The 22,176-nt window shown below is 43.0% G+C and overlaps 1 protein-coding gene across 1 annotated transcript in view; it reads left to right on the top strand.

Annotated features, from left to right (window-relative positions):
* The first annotated feature begins 935 nt into the window (after positions 1-935).
* The window catches only part of IL20RB (interleukin 20 receptor subunit beta), a 23,607-nt gene continuing 2,366 nt past the window's right edge, over positions 936-22,176 (top strand). Inside the window, exons 1-7 of the mRNA XM_061597572.1 lie at positions 936-1,219; positions 13,124-13,244; positions 14,840-15,030; positions 18,016-18,140; positions 19,739-19,889; positions 21,638-21,783; positions 22,119-22,176. The exon at positions 22,119-22,176 is cut by the window's right edge and continues 2,366 nt beyond it. Coding sequence (XP_061453556.1) covers positions 952-1,219; positions 13,124-13,244; positions 14,840-15,030; positions 18,016-18,140; positions 19,739-19,889; positions 21,638-21,783; positions 22,119-22,176 — 1,060 coding nt within the window. The 5' untranslated portion in view covers positions 936-951. The remainder of the gene's footprint in view (positions 1,220-13,123; positions 13,245-14,839; positions 15,031-18,015; positions 18,141-19,738; positions 19,890-21,637; positions 21,784-22,118) is intronic.

Below are 22,176 nucleotides of genomic sequence, written 5' to 3'. Positions count from 1 at the left end.
AACGGTGCCTTATTTTTCTTTTCCCGCTAACTTATGTGCAAAAGCATAACACTATTCAAACAAAGATTAGTATTTTAGCTGTATTGTACCAGTGAAAATACGAATAATTGCACTTCCAGGTTGTTGTTTTAAATGAAACTTACTGGTAGAACAAACTGAGCATGCTAGGTTGCCAAATAACCAGAGGGAGTGAGTGTTAAATTAGAGAGCGTGGTGATTAGGAACCTGCATGATTGATCCGTCCCCTCAGTGTGAATAGAAAACACCATCTTTGCAGCTGGCATTGAGTCCTTACTGTGGACGGTGCAAACAGAAAACTGAGGTAAAAACAGCATCTTTAGTATGAAGTAATTCTCCCATGTGGAGAAGTCTTTAGTCATCTTTCAAAATGAAAACCATGAATATATTAGCTTTTCCTCATATGGGAAATGCACAAGTCCCCTAGCATTTTAGTTGCCCTTTTCTGCACTTTTGCCAGCTCTGCAATATCCTTTCTTTGAGATGGAGCATGCAGAACTATATAGAATAATTCTGGCTTCACGTTATCTCTTCTTTTAGTAATGCTCTCATAGGGTGATATGAAGGATTAAGCAGGAAGCAGATTATGTGGAATGAGAGTTGGGTGTGGTCAGATTTCATTATGCTGTCAGCCCTTTTATATGGAGACGTGGCCTAGTTTTCCCTGAATGGTTAAAAAAAAAAAAATCAGTTGCTGGGATTTTCCAAAGTCTTTAGACAATAACTTGCACGTCAGGATTTGGAAGAATATTCAGTTGCTGCAACTGAGCTTTTCTCCAATTTGTCAATTGCACCATTGCAGAAAGCCACCATCTCCTGCATTTTCTTCTCTCCAGGTCAATTGCACAACTCACAGTGTAGGAAAATACCCAAATGAAATTAACTGAACCTGTTACTAAACCTAAATTACCTGTGGCCACACCCTCCTGAGCAATGCAGTTGAATGTGGAGGTAAGATCCAGCAGCAGCAGTACTCATATGACTACTACTGGAACAGTTTACAACCACTGCGGCAACAGCGATGGCAATTCTGTACTGAATATTCAAGTTGCTGCTCGGCTCAGAGCATGGAGGGGTTCTTGGCCCAGGAAAGAAAATGCCAGGGCTGGCTATATCTGGGCAAGCTTCCTAATTTGCAGTGAAATGGCCATTTGCTTCCGGTTCTTTATCCTCTTTCCTTTGATGCCACTTCTTGTCTCAGGTATGTGGTTATAGCTGCGTGATCCCAGTTCAGAATGATGAGACATGGAGCTGGTAGAAATTTGCCTAGAAATGAAATTTTGAGATCTTCTGCATCTCCCTAAGACCTTTAAATGTGGCCTTTCTCCAAGTAATATTAGTTGGTGAAAGCTATTACATATGTAAGGGAGAGGGATTTTTTGTGTGTTGTTGCCCCAACTTTGTACACTCCCCAAAGAGGTCTGACTGATGCTGACTCTACAATCTTTTTGGTGCTGTGTTACAATTATCCAGGCACTTTAAATTGGTTTTGTTGCCCCTTTCTCTTACATCTCCAGAACTTCAATTTCTGTCTTAGTGGTCCATATGCCAGTAAATGCCTATGCACATATATTAAAGCTCCAATAGCATTTAGCCTGTCCATTCACCTGCCACAGCTGGTGAGGTTAATTTTAAACTGTTAATAACACATTATAGCAGTGGTCCCCCAAGTTTTTTTCACATGGACCACTTGAAAATTGGTGATGGTCTTGGTGGACCACTAAATTATTTTTCTGCCTGTTATACAGATTGTAGTGTGTTGTGCTAGATGCTGTATGATTTTTAACTGTATTTTTATTGCTTCTTTTATTTCTTATATATTACGGTATTACAATTTCCATTCCATACAGTTGAAATTGTAATACAATAAAATACAGTATAAGAAATAAAAGAAGCAATAAGAACACAATTAAAAATCAGTATAAATGTTTAATGTGGACATGTCGCGGATAACCTAAATGAAGCTTGTGGACCGCTGATGGCCCATGAACCACAGTTTAGGAATCTCTTTGCATTATAGGATGCTTGTTTTCCTCTTGCATTTTTAAGCAACAGGGTAGTCACCCTTGTTTTTAAATCATTGCAGGACAGGTTATTGCAGGGTAAATTAATATATCATATAGCAGGTAAAGAGAAGCTTTCCTCACGATGCAATTTGTTGGGGGGGGTAGGGAAAAATCAGACCAAGTGATACTTGGTGTGAGAATTTCCAAAAAGGTAGCCCTGTTAGTCTCTTCTAGCAAATAACAAGCTCCTTAAAGAATTAACAGATTTACTGCAGCATAATCAGTCAATCTTTCTTTATTACAGTCAATGAGCAACACAGAAAGCATTCAGAAACAGCATAAAACAAATACATAAAATAAAATAGGGTAAGTTAGCATATCATAGAATAAAATAAGATGTAGGTATTTGTGGAAATATTACAGAAATTTTGTTAAAATCACAAACTCCAAAAGGAAAGTTATAGGAAGGCTACAACTAATTCTTGACGGATTTCTGAATGCTTTCTATGTTGCTCATTGACCATAATATAGAAAGGTTGATTGATATTGTGGCATAAGCTTTCATGGACCACAGTGTACTTCATCAGTTGCATGCAGTGTATCCTGAATTGACAAGCTTATAAATACATGGTGGTGGTGATGGGGACAATGTAGAAGAGTGTGCTCAGAAGGAAATTAAATGCAGAGCGGTGTCACACGCAAATGTCTCCATTTTCCTCCATGAAACATTGGGAAGTATGACATTTATAAAGGATCAATCAAAATGACATACCCACAGAAGGCTGCTTACAGATGGGAAAGAAAAAACACAGGTCTTACTCTTAATGCAAAAGTAGCAGCAGAGAGATCCATGGCTGTGCTGTGTGATATCCTGCCCCCATACAATGCAGTGGGGGGATGGATAGTTTTGGGATATACTAAAACAAATAGCATAATAGTTTTGAGTGTAAGGAACACAGTCATGAAAGAAAGCATGCACTTCAGCACACAGCTTCCTAAAGAAGAGGCAAGTAGCTCAGAGGGACACCACCTACTTTGCATGCAAAAGATCTCAGATTCAGTCTTCGACACATCCAAGGAGGGTTGAGAAAAACTCTTATTTGAAAGCCTGGAAGAGTTCAGGGCCAGCTCGACTCTTAGACAGCGTGAGGTGGCCAGCAAATGCTGAGGGATGGAGGAAAAGTGAAAGGCCATTCACATCATACATTTATTCCACTATTACTCCACTTTAAACGGCCATGGCTTCCCTTAAATAATCCTGGGAAGTGTAGTTTGTTAAGGGCACTAAGAGTTGTTAGGAGACTCCTGGTCCCCTCACAGAGCTACAATTCCTAGAGTGGTTTAACAGTTAGTCCCTCTTCCCAGGGAACTCCGGTAACTGAAGCTCTGTGAGGGGAATAGGAATTTCTCTCCTAACAACTCCCTTCACAAACTACACTTCCCAGGATTTTTTTGGAGAAGCCGTGACTGTTTAAAGTGGAATAATAGTGGAACAAAAGTATGGTGCGAATGTGGTCCTGCTAAACTAACCTGCTTTGTCGGGTGTGGTAGGTGACACTATCTCATTACCAGTGCGTCAATTGCCAGTCTGGTTGGCTTCTGTATGTGGAATGCAAGGGGGGGCAGGGTAAGGTGCTGTCTTGTTCTTCACCTCAGGCAGCAGAATGTGTTAGGGCAGCTCTGAGAACTGGTGCCTGTAATACTGAGCTAGATGGATCAGTAGTAACTTTCAGGGTATAAGGAAGCTTCCTTTTTTCATAACAACATACACTTTAAAAAAAGAAGAAAGGGAATACTCCATGGGAGAGGCAAACCAATGGGAAGGGGGGGGGGAAGAAACTAAGAATGAAGGCTATTGGAGGCTGAACACTGATTAAGAAACTGTTTGCCTATCAAGTGTAGTAGTAAGACTTTATTGCCTAGCCATAGGCCATTGCATGTCACACACCACAACACAGCTCAATTTTAAAATACAAAATAGAATACATAAAATATTTATGAAATACGGACGTACCGAGAAGCCTCGGTTACAAATATAAAAAAAACCCTAGTTCACTGCTTACCAATCAGCGGGCTGTGAAACACAACTTTATTAAAGCGTATCTCCCGGACACTTAGTCATTTGCTCTGCAATATATTTCGCCCGAAGCTTTTGCGCCGCAAGGGCGAAAAGGGCAACCCTATAAGTGACCGAGGGATCCTTATCAGACAAAAGAAGGGAAATTACATGATGTTCCAGGGCCAAACACGACCAGGGCAACAGACCAGTCAAATATTTAGCTCGGGAATGTAGATACAGAGGGCACGCCAATAAATAATGGGCCAGGTCTTCGACTACCTCAGCACCACAGATGCACAGTCACTGGCACCGTGGAACCCAATTGTAATGGCCATCCAGCACCGCGGTTGGCATTGTTTGGATCTTAACGCCGTAAATGCCTGCCTAAGATTTATCGATAAGGGCTGAGCCAAATATCTCATTCTAGAATGGTTGTGCTTAAAGACTCCATACCATATGGAAAATTTGGAATTATTAATTGCCAGTCTGTCTATCCAGGCACAGTGCCCAAAAATTGCCTCTCGGAGCCTTATTCTGTTGGAGGAATTTAGCTGTTTCTGTGGAGGGATATGATATAAATGATAGAAACTATTTAGTCTGGAAGAGCAAAACTTATCCACAGCAGCCACTTCAAAACAAGATTTCATTAATATCTTGGCCGGTGCGTCCTTTGTAGATCTTCAATATTTAATCAGGCCGCAATGAACTCGGGCTCTAATTAGGGGTAAACCTGACTCTGCACAAAGTAGCACAGCTGGGGTACCAGCGGGGAGTAACAATTTTTTTTCAAGAAGCTATTTTGAATAACCTCTAGGGTGGACAGATAGGATTCCTCCCAGCCCCAAACCACTGCTCCGTACAGAATCTGTTCAAGAACTTTTACTTTGGAAAATTTTAAAAGCAGGGATAATAAGAATGCCACCAGCAGTATGATAGAATTTGAGTATGGCTCGACATGATCTTAGTGCGGCAACCTTGGAGAAATCGATATGCTTTTTGCAAGAAAGATTGTCCGCAAAGTGTATGCCCAAATACTTTAAAACTCTGCATTGCTCTACTTGGTGCCCACCAATTGACCACTTGAGGTTAAGGTGCCTTTTGCTGAACACCATCACCTTGGTTTTCGAGTAGTTGATCACCAGCTTTTCCTTTGCGCAGTAGACATCAAGGCTCAAAAGTAGTCTCCTTTTGCGGGTGATGGATAATAAAATAATGTCATCTGCGTAAAGGAGCATTGATACTTTCCGTCTTCCGAGAGAAGGGGGGGAAAGTCTGGGCCCGATAATTCTGTAACTATATCATTTAGATATAGGTTAAAAAGAAAAGGGGCTAAAAGGCACCCCTGCTTTACCCCCTTATTAACTACAATAGGGTCTGTTAATGAGCCAGAGATTCCTACCCTTACTCTTGCGCTAGTATCAGAGTACAATGTTCTTATGAGAAACAAGAGCCGCCTATCGATATTAGTTTTGGCCAGCTTGGCCCACAACATAGGCCTATCTATAGAATCAAAAGCAGCTGCCAAATCAACAAACGCTACATAAAGATGTTTCATGGGGCCAAGCACACTCTGTCTAGCTATAGAGTGTTAGACAATGGTCAATGGTACTTTGCCCTTTTCTGAAGCCGGCTTGTTCAGGAAAAATGATTTGATTATCGGCTTCCCAGTCTTCAATCTTAAGCAGGAGATATTTGCTGTAGAGTTTTGTGCCTATATCAAGGAGACTGATTGGCGGGTAGTTATTAGGATCCTGCCTCTCCCCTTTTTTATGGATTGGAAAAACAATACTCTGGTTCCAGCCCTCCGGCAAAATGCCAGAGCTGTTAATTTGAGTAAACAGCTTGGCCAAAATAGGAGCCCACCAATCCGGGAAGTTTTTTAATACCTCCGAGGGTAACATGTCCTCACCCGGTGCTTTGCCCGATCTAAGGGTAGTTATAAGCGGTTTAATTTGCATGGCCGTTACAGGGGGCCATTGGAGCATGGTTAGCTCTTCTAGGGAGGGGCAAGCCTTGGTATCTACTGATGGGGACATATAAAGTTTACTAAAATGGGCATGCCAGACATTTGCAGGAATCTGACCAGTTATTAATGGTCTGTGTGCACGCATCCCCTTGGCCACCAAGTCCCAGAACTGGCTCTCCTTTCTTTCCATCACCGCTTGTCCTAGTTGTTGCCATTGAGATCTAGCATATATTTCCTTTTTTTGTTTTATCAGTGACTTATATGAGGATCTCAAAGACACTAAAAGGTCATGAGAAAAGTTTGCGGGATTTCTGATTGCCTGCTGAGCATAGTTCATCATCAGTCTCCGGGCTTGTTTACATTCATAGTCAAACCATCTATTACCCAAGAGCCAAGAGGCCATAAAATGTTTTTTTTCTGAGAACATAGGCCTAAGGTGGGACAAAATAGATTGATATAACATCAGGACACCTGCCTCTGATTCTAGGATTTCTTGTCTAAGGGATTGAAGGGTGTTACTGGCCAGAAGATGCGATACTGAGGAGTGCAAGACAATGGACCACTGTAGACTCCATTCTGCAACTTGAATTCCCACGAAGTTTAACAGGGGAAGAGCGGGCATAGGTTGCAAAAACCTCAGAAACGACACAAGGGGGTAATGGTCACTTTCCACCCTGTTAACCACACCAAACCTTAACACCTCTGGGAATATAGTATTAGACACAAACACATAGTTAATTGTACTGGCACCCCTGTTAGTCAAATAGGTGAAAGCACCATTGGTCTCATCAACACCAGAGCCATGTAAAGATTCCAGATGGTGCAGCTGCAGTAGCTCCACCAATCTCCGCCCTGCTTATTAGACATTTGATCCTGAAATGTCCTGTTAATCAGAGGGGGTTGAAAACTAGGCCCCTGATTTGAAGAGACCCCTGATGTAAACCCAATACCCCCCATCCTAGCACTGAAGTCTCCACAGAGAATCAATCTAGCATTAGGGAACTGGAGCTCCAACTGCAGCAGTATATCTGACAATTGGTCCCAGATACATCTGTAACCCACATACCTAGCTATGGCTGGGGGAAAATAAACATTTATACAGATGAGAGATCCTATGGGCTTCCCCATTATCTTCAGGGTCTGAACATATTGTGGGCAGTTGTTCAATATTTGAAACTCCACCGGCAGATCCACAGAGATAAGACCACCGCTAAGACCACTGCTACCACATCCTTTAGAGTTATATTTTACTGCTGGGTCAGAAAAGGCTCAAAAGCCATACAGAGATGGAAGTTTATCTTGGGTCACCCAGGTTTCTTGGAGACACACGATCTTGAATTTTTGAAGGAATGAGCCCAGGTCCACATCCAGAGATTTACTATCCCATCCCATTATGTTCCAAGATATGATCGATAATTGTCAGTCTGGGCAAATTGTGTCAGCTTCTTTGGAAACGCAGACACAACCATTTGCTTTAGCTTGTATGTTGGCTATGAGTGGGACAAATGAACCTTTCCCCCTAGCGTCCGTATCGGGATCACGACAAGTCGAGTCCGTGGCTAATAGATTCTGGGCACGATGTAACTTTACCTCTACTGGCACCGGCAAGATGGGGAGGGGGCTTTCTGTCAAACCCAACTCTACCTCCTCCAGGAACCTCATCTTGAGCCAACTGTTGAGATAAATAGTGATGACCTTTCCTGCCGTTGTGGAGGGAGAGAGTGGTGTCTCAGAAGACGCTAGATTGCAGGGTCTAGTTGGACAAACGTGTGCCTTTATAATCCGCTGAACTGCGGGGGGGACTCCCGTCTTTTGACTGATCAAACCTAGCTCCTCATCTTCTCTAAAGCTCTGCAGATATCAAGTGCATATGTGCTTCAGGGCACAAAGCGTGTGTGTATTAAAAGTTAAATAGTGGAGATAGCAGAGGGATGCTGGTACGGCACACGAATTGGTAGAGAGAAATGCTCTTGTAAAAGAAAGAGTTGTGAAGGAGCAGACAGGGAACAGGGCAAGGGAGGGCTCTATACTGCCACTAATAATAATAATAATAATAATAATAATCGCCCTTCGCCTGTAGATCCCAGGGTAGTTCACAACAATATGTAAAACAAAATAATTATGTCACACAAGCCACACCTCCAACCCAGGTGAAACAACAGCACCGTATTCAGTTTGCGATAGGACTGCAACAAAAGAGCCAAATATCACTTGCCGATCTATTGCAAATGGTCCAGCAATCTACCAGTAGATCCTGATCTGCCTTCTTCTCCCTGGTCACATCCACACCATACATTTCAAGCACATGACTTCCCTCAAAGAATTCTGGAAACTGTAGTTTGTTATGGGTGTTGGAAATTGTAGCCCTGTGAGGGGTAAACTACATTTCCCATGATTCTTTGGGAGAAGCCATGTGCTTTTTTTGTGCTTTTAAAATATGGTGTGCATGGTCTTGGGCATGGTGTATCTCGACTTGGGGAGCAGGGGGCACCATTTGCCGCTCAGTCTCAGGCAGCAAAACATATTGGGCTGGCCCTGGACACTGAGTTTGCAAAAAGGGGAAGGGAACAGCCATCAGCGACTATCTTTGAAAAGTATAATTTAAAAAACGTACAGATTGCAAAATGCTGAAGGTGAGGGAAAAGGGGGCTTGTCACTAGTTGAGCCACAAGAAATATCCATGAGGTGACCATGAGCCCCTACTACAGACATCATTATTACTGCACATTCATGGTGATTTGTGGTCCTGATGCTATTGGAGCACTCATGCGCAATCTCACTTTCAATATTGCAAAAGTTTTGGGGTGGCACAATGCTTCATTTCTAATCAATGCACATCCCATAACTTCCTGCTTAAATCCCATAACTTTTTATACCACAAATGTTCTGGTTTACTCGTGTCTCTTGGGGGTCAAGGGCCAGCCACAGTGAGTGGCTTAGGGGTTACGTGCCCTGCCACCTGTGCAGCCATGGGCAAGCTGCATAGTCCCAAGGAGCCCAGGTGCCCCCCAACTGGCAGTTGCGGACAAGGAAGGGGCTGGCTTGTGCAGCTGTGGCAAGCTGAGCAGGCCCTAGCCAGCTGGGGAGGACTAGCCTCAGAGGGAGGCAATGGAAAAACCCCTTTGAATACCTCTTACCATGAAATCCCTATTCATAGGGTCGCCATAAGTCGGGATCGACTTGAAGGCAGTCCATTTCCATTTTTTTTCTTGTGCTACAGCCCCTACAGAGAGCAATAATGTGGTAGCGTTGGGGAAACAATGCGTTAACAAACTAAAGCAGAACAAACCCACCACTAATGCGGCATTATTGGGCCCCTCCAGACTGGTGTTTTATTGCGGGTATATTCTGCAGCATGTTCTTGACAGAATAATAGTTCATAAGTGGTGCATTTATTCTGCTTTATTTGTTGTTCTGTAATGCTTCCTCAAGGTACCACATTATTGCTGTTGAGAGGGGCTATAGTGACACAGAAGTGAGGTGGCCATGGGGGAATAAACCAGAACATTTGTGCTATAAACGGTTACAGGGTTTCAGCAGGAAGTTACAGGATATGCATTGACTGAAAATGAAGCAGTGTGACTATCCCCAAAACCTTTGCGGGGCAAACAGTATTAAAAGTAGGATGACGCATGTCTGCCCTAATTAGCAAAAATCATAATCAATGCACAAAACAAATTACATCTGGAGGAATCCCTTGTGTCAAGAGTATGATGCAGGATACACCTACAATAAAATGCCACTCTGAAGGGGCCCTGTGACACCATTAGATGAATTACCAGAGCTTGGAAAAGTTACTTTTTTGCACTACAACTCAGTGGCCATTCTGGCTGGGACTGATGGGAGTTATAGTTTTAAAAAGTAACTTTTCCAAGCTCTGTGAATTACACCTCCTGGGTAGGGATGGGTGAGAAATTCAGTTTGGTTTGCCTTTATAGCTATATCTATCAAATTTGTACTTTCTGAAACAATATGAGAACCAAAACACAGCCAACCTTCAAAATTTGTACTTATCTAAATTTTGTAGTGCAGTTCTCCAACCAATGTTTACAAAAATGCATATATTATGGAGAAATGCGTATAAAAACCATTATATTAGTGAAACTAACATACAAAAATGCATTACAGGAGAAAGTGCTTGCAAAGTTGTGTACGTTAGTCAAAACAATTGGCAAAAATGTGGTTTTTTGCACTAAAATGTTGAAAAACCCATGAAGATTGTTCACAAATTGCTGCAGAAATCTGGAGAACTGAATTTAAGATTGGAAAAATGAGAAACTGAGAGAACTGAAATTGACAGATCTTTCCATCCCTATGGGAGTTGGAGTCCAATCTGGAGAGCACCAGTTTGTTAGACATTCTCTAATATCCCTAGCCCTGAGTGCTACAAGTGTGTAAGATTGCAGTCTTAAATGTGTATAAAACTTGTATCGTATTTATGTCTTTCTGTCAAGGCACCCAAGGCAGTTTTCAATTTTAAAACACTAACAATGATATAAAATGCAGTAGAGTGAGTAACGTAGTCCTCTCAGGCCAACATGAGAGCTGATGGCAGGTGTGCCCTGGCCTGGGCTTTGTCATTCCTGTCTTCCCTCAGGTCACATAGTTCTTCAGTAGCTCCAAGCAATGGTGATGATGGTGCTGCCCCAGCAGTTCCCCTCAGACCATTGATGGTTCTTCCTGGAATCTGATGGCATGTACTCCCTGGCCTGACCTTCCTTACTATATCCTCTTGAGTATTAAAAAAAATGTGGTGTCTCCATAAGAGCACAGCTTTGAGGGAAAATATGTGACCCACGCACAAGGAACACATACACATTTATTGAGTAAAAAAAAATAATGGATTGCACGGAAAAGCCCTTAGGCAACTCAATCTTCAAACAAGTGACGCACAAGATTGGTGACTCCTTCTTTCCACCCTACACCTTGTGAAACATTTTCCCCCCTCATGTTCTTTTATAGTTTTAGCCGAAATGACAGACTGCTCTTTCCCGCTCTTCCAGCAGGGCTGGGAGGAGGAGTTTAGAATCTTCTCCTTTCAAATAATCAATTTCCATGTTGTCAGGACATGAACATGGTGGTTAAGCTTAACTGTGGTTAGGATCGTAGGGAGCTGCCTTTTGCTGAAGTAAAACCATTGGTCCATCTAGCTCAGTACTGTCTACAACACTGAATGGCTGAAGCTCTCTTGGGTTTCAGACTAGAGTCTTTCCCAGCTTTAGCTGGAGAAGCTGGGGATTAATCTTTTGCATGCAAAACATGTGCTCTACCACTGAGCCACAGCCCTTCTTCTGATTAAATAAACCAGCTTTAATCACTGTAGTTTCAAATCTATTTGTTTGAAACTAATCATAGTTAATGTTAACCATAGTTTGTCCGCCATAATAATTGATTTATATACTGTTTATATGCAAAAATGGTCTTTAAGTGGTTTAATAATTATAATTATTATTAGTTGTCATCATAGTATTAGTATTGTTATTTCACCCTTCAGTCAAAAAAAGGTTCTCACAGCAGCTTACAAATATAAAGGATAAAACAGTCCCTGCATTTAGGCTCATAATCTAAGGGAAATGACACAAAAGAAGGGAGGAGAAGGGGAGGAAAAAAGCAAGCTCAGAAACTAGTTCAGGCCCTAGTTCATAGTTATATTGTTGCAATCAGCTGGAATGGACAGATTTAAAGAGGAGGAGCCAAACATTGCTGGTCTCATTTGTGCTGATGAGAGGATCTGCAGTTCCGTCTCTTCCTCTCCTGCAACCTGATGGGATGAATGGCAGCTGATAGACGACAATCGAGGGAGGAAGAGCCTGATGAAGAAGGTCTGTTAGCAGAGATGATTGAGAGGCTCTGTAGTCCCATCATGACAAACTGTAGTTAAGCAAAGAAGAAAGCAAAAAGTTTCTAAACTCTTCAGGCTATGCTGTCAGTGCAATAGGATACTAACTGAATTATGTTCTTATATCTCCATAATTAAAAAGGACTACAGATTTTTTTAACATGAAAGCTGAGGATCATGGAAGGCCACAGCTCTCCACCCGCCCACCCCCAGCTATGCCCCCTGCTCTGATCTTGATCAATACATGGCTGTCCAGTTGTCCAATAAATTTTCCACCCGTTTGTTTTTTATATGCAGGAATTGATCTTTGAAACATGAGTGTCATTTCTACACGGGCAGCTGTTGCGCTGCAGCCAACTCAGAAGGGACAGGAAGGGGGGAGGCATGAGTTTGAGGCACCTCCGCAGCCAGAAGAAGCAGAGTTGGGGATTGTTGTGTCTGAGCAGGGTCGTGCGGGAGGGGGGCAGCCTGCTCTCCAGCCAGTTCCCACGAGTAATGCCCTTTCCGAGGAGCTGAGCGCACCGCCCCCAGTTGATGCAGAAGACTTGTGGGGGGAAGCTTCAGAGTTAGTGCCAGCTCCTCCTTTTCCAAGCAGTTCCCAGGAGGATTCCAGTGTGGCACCGCCCACTGACCTCGAGCCTGTTGCTCGGGAGCAGGTGCCTTCAGATGAGCTGTTGGATGCGCGTCCCCTGTCTCCTCGTTCCCGTCGTCGCGAGAAACGGACAGGGCAAAGACAGGAATTGTGAAGGAGTCAGAGATTACGTTCAAAAACATTTCCTATATAAGCCTGCCGCTCCCGGGGGGGGGGTCGTTGAGTCAACTTCCTTCACACGCTGCAGAGCATGTCTAGAGTATAGTTAGGGACTTTAGTGAGTTAGCGTAAGGTTTCCTATGAAGCGCAATGCTTTTGATGTATCCGTTACTCTAATAAAACGAGATTTACTTGCACACACACTCCAGCCTCATTCTTTCGGCTCTGGACGGGACAGCAGCTAGCCTAATTTTCCTAGGACATCTGACACCCAGAGCATCCTTGACAGGTGTTCATTTGATATTTTGTTAAAATATCTCCAAGGAAGAGTGTTCCATGCCTTCCTGTGCACATCAGTCTATGTCCTGTTGACAGAGCAACTGAGTGGTAACAACAATTTCAGGTCCTCCATAATAACTCACAGGACTAAAAGTAATTTCTGATTTTCTCTCTTTCTATGTTGCTGTGTGACTTCTACACAAAGGTGTGTTACTGCCATCTCCTCGGAACATCACGATTCTGTCCACCAATATGAAGCACTTTCTGGTATGGAGCCCAGTGATTGTACCAGGGGAAGCTGTAAAATATTCAGTCGAGTTTCAAGGGTAACTTTTCTTGACATTTCTCTCCCAACTTGAATGTTGGCTAACTGCAAACAAATCAAGAGTGGATTACCTTATCCATATCTACCTACCTACCTACCTGTTTTTTAAAAAGACAAGTAATTGGGCGACATGATAGAGATATATAAAATTATGCATGGTATGAAGAAATGAATGGGTCAGTTTCATAGTACTAGAACCTGGGGGTCATCTAATGAAGCTGAAGGATGGGAGATTCAAGGCAGACAAAAGGATGAACTTCTTCACACCACTCAGTACTAAACTATGGAATTTGCTTCCACAAGATCTGGGGATGGCTGTAAAAAGCAAATTTGGCTGCTAGTCATGATGGCAATATGCCTCCGGGGGAACAACAGTGGCAGAAGGCTATTGTGATTGTGAGCTTCCTATAGGCATATGTTTAGCCATTTTTGATAACAGGATGTTGGGCTAGATAGGTCTTTGAGCAGGGCTCTTTTTATGCTCTTATATGACCCCAGCCAATGCAAGCTCTTGACTATCAGAGAGGGACTATCTTGCTCCTTAGGCTGAGCTCCTTTAAAATCCCCACACAAATTGGAACACAGGGTAAGCCTGGCCTACACATGCAGCAGAATAAGATGGTTGAGGTATACAAGTTGACTCTGTGACTCCAGACCAATAATGCTTGGGAATGTTCCCTCATGTCAGTGCATGTTTTCAATTTGGTCTCTGTATTTATGATTAAAATGACTATGCTATTGGAAAGCTGTACTTCATATATGTTTGTTACTGTTTTTGGATCTCTTGGTGCTCAGGATGACCACCTGTTATTGTTCCTGTTTTTCATTGAAAATAAAATACATGTTGTTGTTCTTAAAAGAAAAACCCTGCAAGTAAGGAAGTAGCACATCAGGGAGAGAGGTTCTAGCCTAGCTGACTTTCTGTCAGTCTAGGTTTCTACTTGCAGGGTGTTTTGCATGTAGGGTAGCATTCAAAATGCAATTTTCCACCTCCAGTCTGGAGGGATCTATCACCATAGAACTCTATCATGACAGTCTGATGCGTGTGTGTAACCTAGGCCTAGCTGTTAAGTGGCATTGCAACAAACTAGTCCATGTGGTGGGAGGGAATGGTATGCCCTGCCGGGCATGTCTGTCCTTGTGAGCTTAGTTGTGTTGTAACATACATGGATGAGTGTTGCAAACAAACACTGTGTAGAAATTGCGCCAAATATATGCTTTAGCGTGGGGGTGAGGTCATGCTAGAGTATACAGTGAGTAATTTCTTTTGCCTTCAGCCTTCTGTAACTGAATGGAGCACATGCTTTGCATGCCAAAGGTCCCAGGTTCAGTCTCTAGCATTTTCACATAGAGCTGGGAAAGACTCCTGCCTGAAACCAAACTCTGGAGAGCCACTGCCAATCTGTATCAACATTACAGAGCCAGATAGGACAGTTGTCTAATTCTGTTGTATAAGATACTTCCTATGTTCCTAGGTTGATTGTGAACTGGCTCTTGGTTTTCTAAAACAAAGCCTTCAAAGATCAATACTTTCAGCAAAGGAAACTGTGTTGTCCTCTTCCCCTAAATTTGTTTTCCCCCACCCCTTTCCCTCAGAGAATATGAGAGAGACTATGCCAACGACAGCTGGATTCCCATTGGAGAGTGTACAGGAATTAGCGTTACTCAGTGTGACATCACCGAAGACATTTCTGCCACTGTGCCATACAATCTACGTGTTAGGGCAGCTCTGGGGTCACAGGCCTCACATTGGGCCACTCTCAATGGTTTCTTCAATCGCGTCACAAGTAAGTGTGTCTGAATTCCCATCTGTGATGGAAATCTCGCTCTGAAATCTTTAGGATAATGGTAGGTGCTAACGATCCCATTCTGGGGCCTACTTCCCATTGAAGACAGTCCTGGGCGTCAGCACCTGGCACCCTTGGGCAGCTGTCAGGACTCTGACATCCTATTTGAGACCCAATGAAGCTGACTCCTGCCCTGCCCTCCCCTGTGGAAGGCAGCTATGAGTTGCCATTTTAAATTCACCACAATGCCCTGGAGTACCCAGCATAGTATTACTCCAGGGCACTTTGTGAAATTTGAATGGCAGCTCAGGTCTGCCTGTCACTGTTGCCAGGTAAGCTCTTGACTGAAGTGGGCCACTAGCAGCATTTTGCTGAGGGCTCCCCTCAGACTTGGAGCTGGTCCTGGCTGCAGTAATAAAACTGTGTGTTCATGGCTGAGCGGGGATTTGAACCCTGGTCTCCCAAATCCCAGTCCAACAACTCTAACCACTACACCACACTGGAGGTCACCACACCACAAGCTGTGGCCTACATAATGGTGGACTGCCTCACCATTGTTTAATGGTAGGGCTGGATCAAATGGATCAGGCCTCCTCCTGTGCCTTAACAGTTGGGAGAACTGCACCTGGCTTAGGCCAAAAATCTGTTTTTAATGCCATGGCTCAGCCTATCACAAATGTGAAGTCATAATATTAGAGAGAGGTTTAGAGCAAGAATAATGTATGTTTCCCCCACCCACTGAATACCTAACCTACACTTAGGGATGTAAGGAGCCATCATTTTCAATTCTGCCCTATATTTGGCACATGCAGCACTGTTTCCATTCTGCTGTAGTTTGCTTTCCACCAAAAAATGTTATTAATCTCTCTGTCTGCTGTGGTGAAATTACACAACGTACGTTATTACATACAGTAATTTAGTATATTATGTAAATCAGTGGTTCCCAAATTCCCCCCCACAGACTCCTTGAAAATTGCTGAGTCTTAGAGGACCATTTAATGATTTTTCTGCCTATTGTAGCAATTATAATGTGATATGCTAGGTGCTGTATAATTTTAATTGTATTTTTATTGCTTCTTTTATTCCTTATATTGTATTATAATTTGCATTCCATAGAATTCAAATTAAATACAATAAAATATAAGAAGCACTAAAATACAATTAAAAATCAATATGAGTATTGAATGTGGACATGCTGCAGACCACCCGAAAGAAGCTCATGGTCCACTGGTGGTCCACAGACCACAGTTTAGGAACCTCTGATGTAAATTATGCAAGATATGTTGTTCTTACATTATTCCAATTCTTTCATTTCAATGCAAAGGAAATGCAATGCAAAGGGATGGGGAGGTCATCAGTTATGTATCATTTGCAGACTGAAAGCAGTAACAACAGCGACTGCTGATGGTATTTGCTGGATTGATTGCCCTTCTAAACATGGGATGCATAGGCGAACATTGGCAATTTCCGCCCCGTATCTGTTTTCATCAGAATTCTCTGATATCTCTATGTAATACACATTTGGACTGCCTTCAATTACGACTTATGGGCGACCCTATGAATAGGGTTTTTATGGTAAGCGGCATTCAGAGGGGGTTTACCATTGCCTTCCTCTGAGGCTGAGATGCAGTGACTGGTCCAAGGTCACCCAGTGAGCTTCATGGCTGTGTGGGGATTCGAACCCTGGTTTCCCAGGTTGTAGTCCAACACCTTAACCACTACACCACACTGGCTCTCTAATACACATTTAGGAATAGGGAAAATGGATTTTAGTTCAGAGAATGTGACCTCCAAACAAAGTATATCCCAAAACTTGTCAGTTGCTGCTGCAGCTTTCAACTCTGTTTTCTAGGCACCATAGTTGTGTGTCTCCTAGATAGGAAAGGAAGGCAGGGCTTTTGTACTTTTAACAGTGGTAGTGAGGAGGAAAGTTCAAGATATGCAGCTTGTCTGATGTTTTCAGAGTAAGAAGCTGTACCTACCTCAACTTCCATTCTGTAGACAACTCATAATGGCACATACCTGCAGTTATTTTGGATGGTACAGCCTCCCTTCGAATTTAGACAGGACTAGTTTGTCCTTCCCTCATCTGCACCTATTGCTGGTTCTATTACTGCAGATGGTGCCTGCAGACAAAACTGATATCTCAGCAGCCCATGAAACATTTCAAGTCTATGCAAGATTGCTAAATACCTGGCTCTGGTGGTGGAATCCAATTTCCACCTTAGCCCTGAGGAGCTTCTGCTAGAAAAACAAGAACGGACTGGGAGAAACAGAGGTCAAATACAAGATGGTGCCCAGAGATATGTGCAGTCGCATGACAGCACCTCACACATTCAGTACATCATCACTGAATGTAAATCTATGAGTTTCTGCATCCAGAAACTCTCACTACTCATTCTCCAGAATGCCTCTGGGCCACACAACTATGCTTGCTTTTTTGCTGTTAGCTTGTTTTTCTTTTGTTTGGTGGGGGGTATTTTACCTATTTTGGGGAGGAAGTGTGTCTTCTTTTACCTGTGTTTGTTTTTTTTGGGGGGGTGTAGATGTTTTGGCTGATGTTTTTGTTTTAGGGGGGTGGGAGGTCTGAACTTTGTGTTTTGCTTCTATGAAATGTGTTACCTTGTGGTGACCATGACAGTTTCTTAGATTTCCAAATGAGTCCCCTGGCCCAAAAAGGGTGAGGATCCCTGCTTTAGACTGTTATGCAAGATATGAATCCTTTCATTCCTGGGCCGGGGAGTGAAATTTATATATTTGATTTAATATTTGTATTCCACTTTTCCAACGACATAGAGACTCACAACAACAACAACAATAATAGCATTAAAATTAACAATCATTTCTGTCAGTATAAGTATGTCAATGAACACACTACCATATAAATAAGGCAAAAACAAACAAATTCAGCAAACAGTAAAGTTCATGACAAATTCATAGTAATTTAAATGGTCAGATGATGGTATGATTCTGTTACTTTCACAGCATCTCTCATTCCACCCATGGTAACCGTCACAGCTGATGGATATCATTTACTAGTGGAGCTGGAACACCTAGGGCGTGCCTTTGAATTCTGGATATTTTACTGGAGGAAGGGCCAAGAGCACAAGGTAAGTTTTGGTCTTGTATCTGGTCTGAGAATACCGGACTGCCTATTGGCCATGTTGAGTATATGGAACTTCCGTGGTTAAGAGGAAGTATGGACATTGAATACCAGTGTTGGGCACCAGTGCTGGGCAGCAGTAGAAGGAGAGGGCTGCTGCTTTTAGCCCTGCTGTGGGTTTCCCAGAGGCATCTGGTTGGCCACTGTACAAAGCAGCAGGCTACACTAGATGGAGTGCCCATCTGATTCAGCAGGGCTCCTCTTATGTTATAATAGGACATGGCATGGGAGCAAATGGAGAAACACACTGCTCAGGGCAGATCCACACCTTGCATTTATAGCATATCCAACACACATTTAAAGCACATAACTTCTCCCAAAGAGAGGGAGTTTGTTAAAGGATGCTGGGTATTTGTAGCTCTGAGAAGGGAAAACCACAGTTCCCAGAATTATTTGGGGAAAGTCATGTGCTTTAAATGTGCATTGGATGTGCTTTAAATGTATGGTGTAGATCCATGTAAACCAGCTCTTGAATCTCTGGGCTTCTCGAACTGTGGTTACTTATCAACTATGTGTTGTTGTTAAAATTAATGCTAGGTGTGCCCCCCCCATTTTCAATGGGACCAGAGCATAGCTTTAACTATTCCCTCCCCAATCAGGATCCCAATGAAGATCACCCATCCCCTGCTTCAGTTAGCCTTAGAAAAAAGCTTCCATTAGGTTAAACCTTCCCTTCCCCACAAGCTGCTGTCCTAATTAAAACTGCTTCGCTCACTAACCTAGTAGTACATTGCTAACTAGTAAGGTAACATCTAATTTGGCAGTCAGCTGCTTGGCTTTTCTACAGAGATCCGAAAATAATTTAGCTGGTAACTTTCAAAACTGTTGAGCCTTCCCTATAGCATGGAACATGACTGAGACTGGAACCCAATATATACTTACCTGAGAGGAAGTCCCATTGAACCAATGGAGCTTACTTCTGAGTAGACATGTATTGGCTTGCAGCCTTAATCTCTTTATTTCAATTACTTTATTGTACTGCAATAAAACTTCCTTCCTTTGCTTAGAAATAAATGGGTTGGAGAGAGATCTTCTAACTTGAATTTGCTTGCAAACATTCCTATTTATATTTTCCTAAATTACCTTTTCATTAAAGTGTCTCTTAATGATAAACCCTAAAAGGAAAAGATGAAAATGCCAGAAATGCAAAAAGCCAAATCTGCATTCTGAACTCCTTTTGGATTTTCCAATTTGTGAACAGTTTTTGTTTTGGCTCTAGAATTGGTGGATTTTTGTCTTACGTTTTTGGCTGTGTCAACATACTGTTGTTGTTTTTCTTGTTTAGCAATGGTATTCATTAATATTTGAGTGTCAGAGAGGGTGACGAAGCAGGATCTGGTCTTGGCATAAGCAAAGACCTGACCAGTTAATCAAATACAGGGGTGGAGGATATGTGGCCTTTTATATCATGTTGGACTCCAACTAACATCAGCCAATTGCCAGGTATAATAGGAATTATAGTCCAATAATGTCCTGAGGTCACAGATTCCTCATGTCTGCTCTAATGCTTGGAAATTGTTTTCATCCTGGCTTCTGTGAAACTAGATATACCACAAAGTGTTGAAAGACAGCGGCACTACTGTACATCTGGACACCATGGAAGGTGGTGCTGAATACTGTGTTAAAGCCCAATCCTATGTTGAGGCCATAAACCGGAGCAGCAACTTCAGCCAGGTGCAGTGTGTGAGGGCCGAAGGTAAGAACAACATAGATACTTCCCTTTCCAGAGTTGATTCTCCTCTGCAGGGGGAGGTCAGATATCCATACATATAATATTTTTCTTATGCTGTTTTCAAGCTGTAATCACTTGACAACAGCCTTCTCAATGCTCATGGTAGTGGCGATGCTGCAGGCTGGTAATGGAGAGATGTGTGCTAGCAAGCCGGAGGGGGACGGAGGCAGATTAGCATGCAACCAAGACTAGGCGAGGTGACAGTAGTGAGGGGGGCGGCCTGGGTGAGCTGTGGGGGAATAGGCAGCTGGGAGGGCAGGTTCTCATCCTGGAGTTAGATGGCAGGTTCTCATCCTGGAGTTAGGTGGTGGGGTTGGCATGCGAAGCACACAGGGGAGGAAGCCCCTAGTATGTAATAAAATATGAACATGTGTAATCTTTTAATGGGTAACTAATTATCCCATTCAGCTCCTGGGCTGAATGTCACACCTAACACTAGCAGCTAGGGTGGCCAGGCGCAAAAGGGGCCAGGGGTCCTGCACCTTTTAATAGTTGTGTTCAAGAGGGAATTTGTACACAATTATTAAAGGTGCAGGAGCCTAGTCCTCTTCTGCATCTGGCCATTCTAACTCTCAAATTAAAATGTGTTGTGCATTTTCACAGCTAACACAAACATCCAACTATAAATTACATGAAAACTGTCCCCTGGGATCTTACCGTGCAGTGTGCGCACCACAGGTAGCTGCCTTATACCAGGTCAAATTGTTTATTTAGCCCAGTACTGTCTACCCTGACTGGCAGCAGGTCTCCAAGCAGAGGATTTTCCCATTGCCTGCTACCTGATCCAAGATCTGAACAGGGTGGTTCATGACAGATGCTATTGGAGGTTACTGGTTCATGGGGTTGCCATAAGTTGTAATTGACTTGAAGGCACATAACAATAACAACAAGCTACCTGATCCTTTTAACTGGAGATGCCAGAGGTCACACGTGTGAATTTCTGCATACAAACCACTGAGCTAAAGATCCCTTACAGAACACCCGCAGAATTCTCTGCAATGAACAGGAGTTCCTTGGTAGACAAATTGATGCAGGAAAATTCTTCTGAAGGCAGAAAGTTTGAAAAACACTGCTGAGGGGTTGAAACTTAGCTCTGAACTGCAGTTCCCAGAAGTATTTGAAGGAGAAACATGATTTAAAACAAGTCTGGATGTATAGCATATAGCACCTTGGTCATATGTTCTTATGTCATCCAGGCACACATACACTGCATGGCTGGGAGACTTTGACCCTGTGAATTAGAGAGGTCTGAAGGCTCCCCTGGCTGTCCTTGGGCACACCCCTCACTAGCCCTGCTCTGTACCTTCTTTGAGTGATTTTGCCTGGCTGGAATCTGTCCTTGAATGCGATGATGCTTCTTGCTTGCCTGGATGGTGGATGGAGAGATGTGCGTGTAGAAGCATCTGACTCTTCCATGGCTAGAATGTAGCCTATTGTGCAAAAGTTAAGTCACATCTATCACTCTGCCCTCTTTTGTCTCTAGCCCAACCCACTGCTTGCCTCTCACCCCTGGAAGGTTGACCACAAGAGTCCTTAGGCTGAATAAGATGCACCACCCCCAATATGCAGTTTCACATTACTCTTAGAACACTACAAAGCTGTGTAAACGCAACATACAGTGGCACTTGTACCAATTTCCAGATACTTTTTAGTATAGAACCCCTCATTGTGGTTTTCCGCTCTCAGTAACTATAGCCTCTTTTTATTTCCAGATGGCAAAACTATATTGGTGACTTTTGCCCCACTCTTCTTTTTTGTCTTTGTTGTGACTGTTTTGGCCCTTCCTTGGGTTGCCTGGAAAACATGTTGGATCTGCCAGTATTCCTGCTTCCCGAATGAGAGCCTGCCAGACACTTTGGTAAGATAAGAAATTGATTGGAACACTTTTAGGCTGTGCCTTAACACTGTCATCCCATCAAAGGCAGATTTGCCCTTTCTTAAAAGCCATGGGCTGAAGCTCGTCGCTTATAGCAATGTCTCTTGTGCCTGTTACCTGGGGCAGATTATTGGAAGGCAAAGAGTAGTGATCAGTCTTAAAACAATGGTTCGTAGTCTGGGGGTGCTCCTGGATTCATCTTTGTTGCTAGAGGCCCAGGTGGCCTCAGTGGCTAGGAGTGCCTTTTACCAGCTTTGGCTACAGTGGAGTAAATGCTTCTCTATCTTTCTCCCATTGTTTTTTTCCCCCTTCTCCAGAAACTAACAGAATCACCTGCTAGGATACTAAATTACAGGGGAGAGGAGATGGAGAAAT

Source organism: Rhineura floridana, chromosome 15, assembly GCF_030035675.1.
Source record: "Rhineura floridana isolate rRhiFlo1 chromosome 15, rRhiFlo1.hap2, whole genome shotgun sequence".
In the NCBI taxonomy this organism is placed as follows: Eukaryota; Metazoa; Chordata; class Lepidosauria; order Squamata; family Rhineuridae; genus Rhineura; species Rhineura floridana.
The sequence above is the reverse complement of the archived record's forward strand: the minus strand, read 5'-3'. Positions and strand labels throughout refer to the sequence as shown.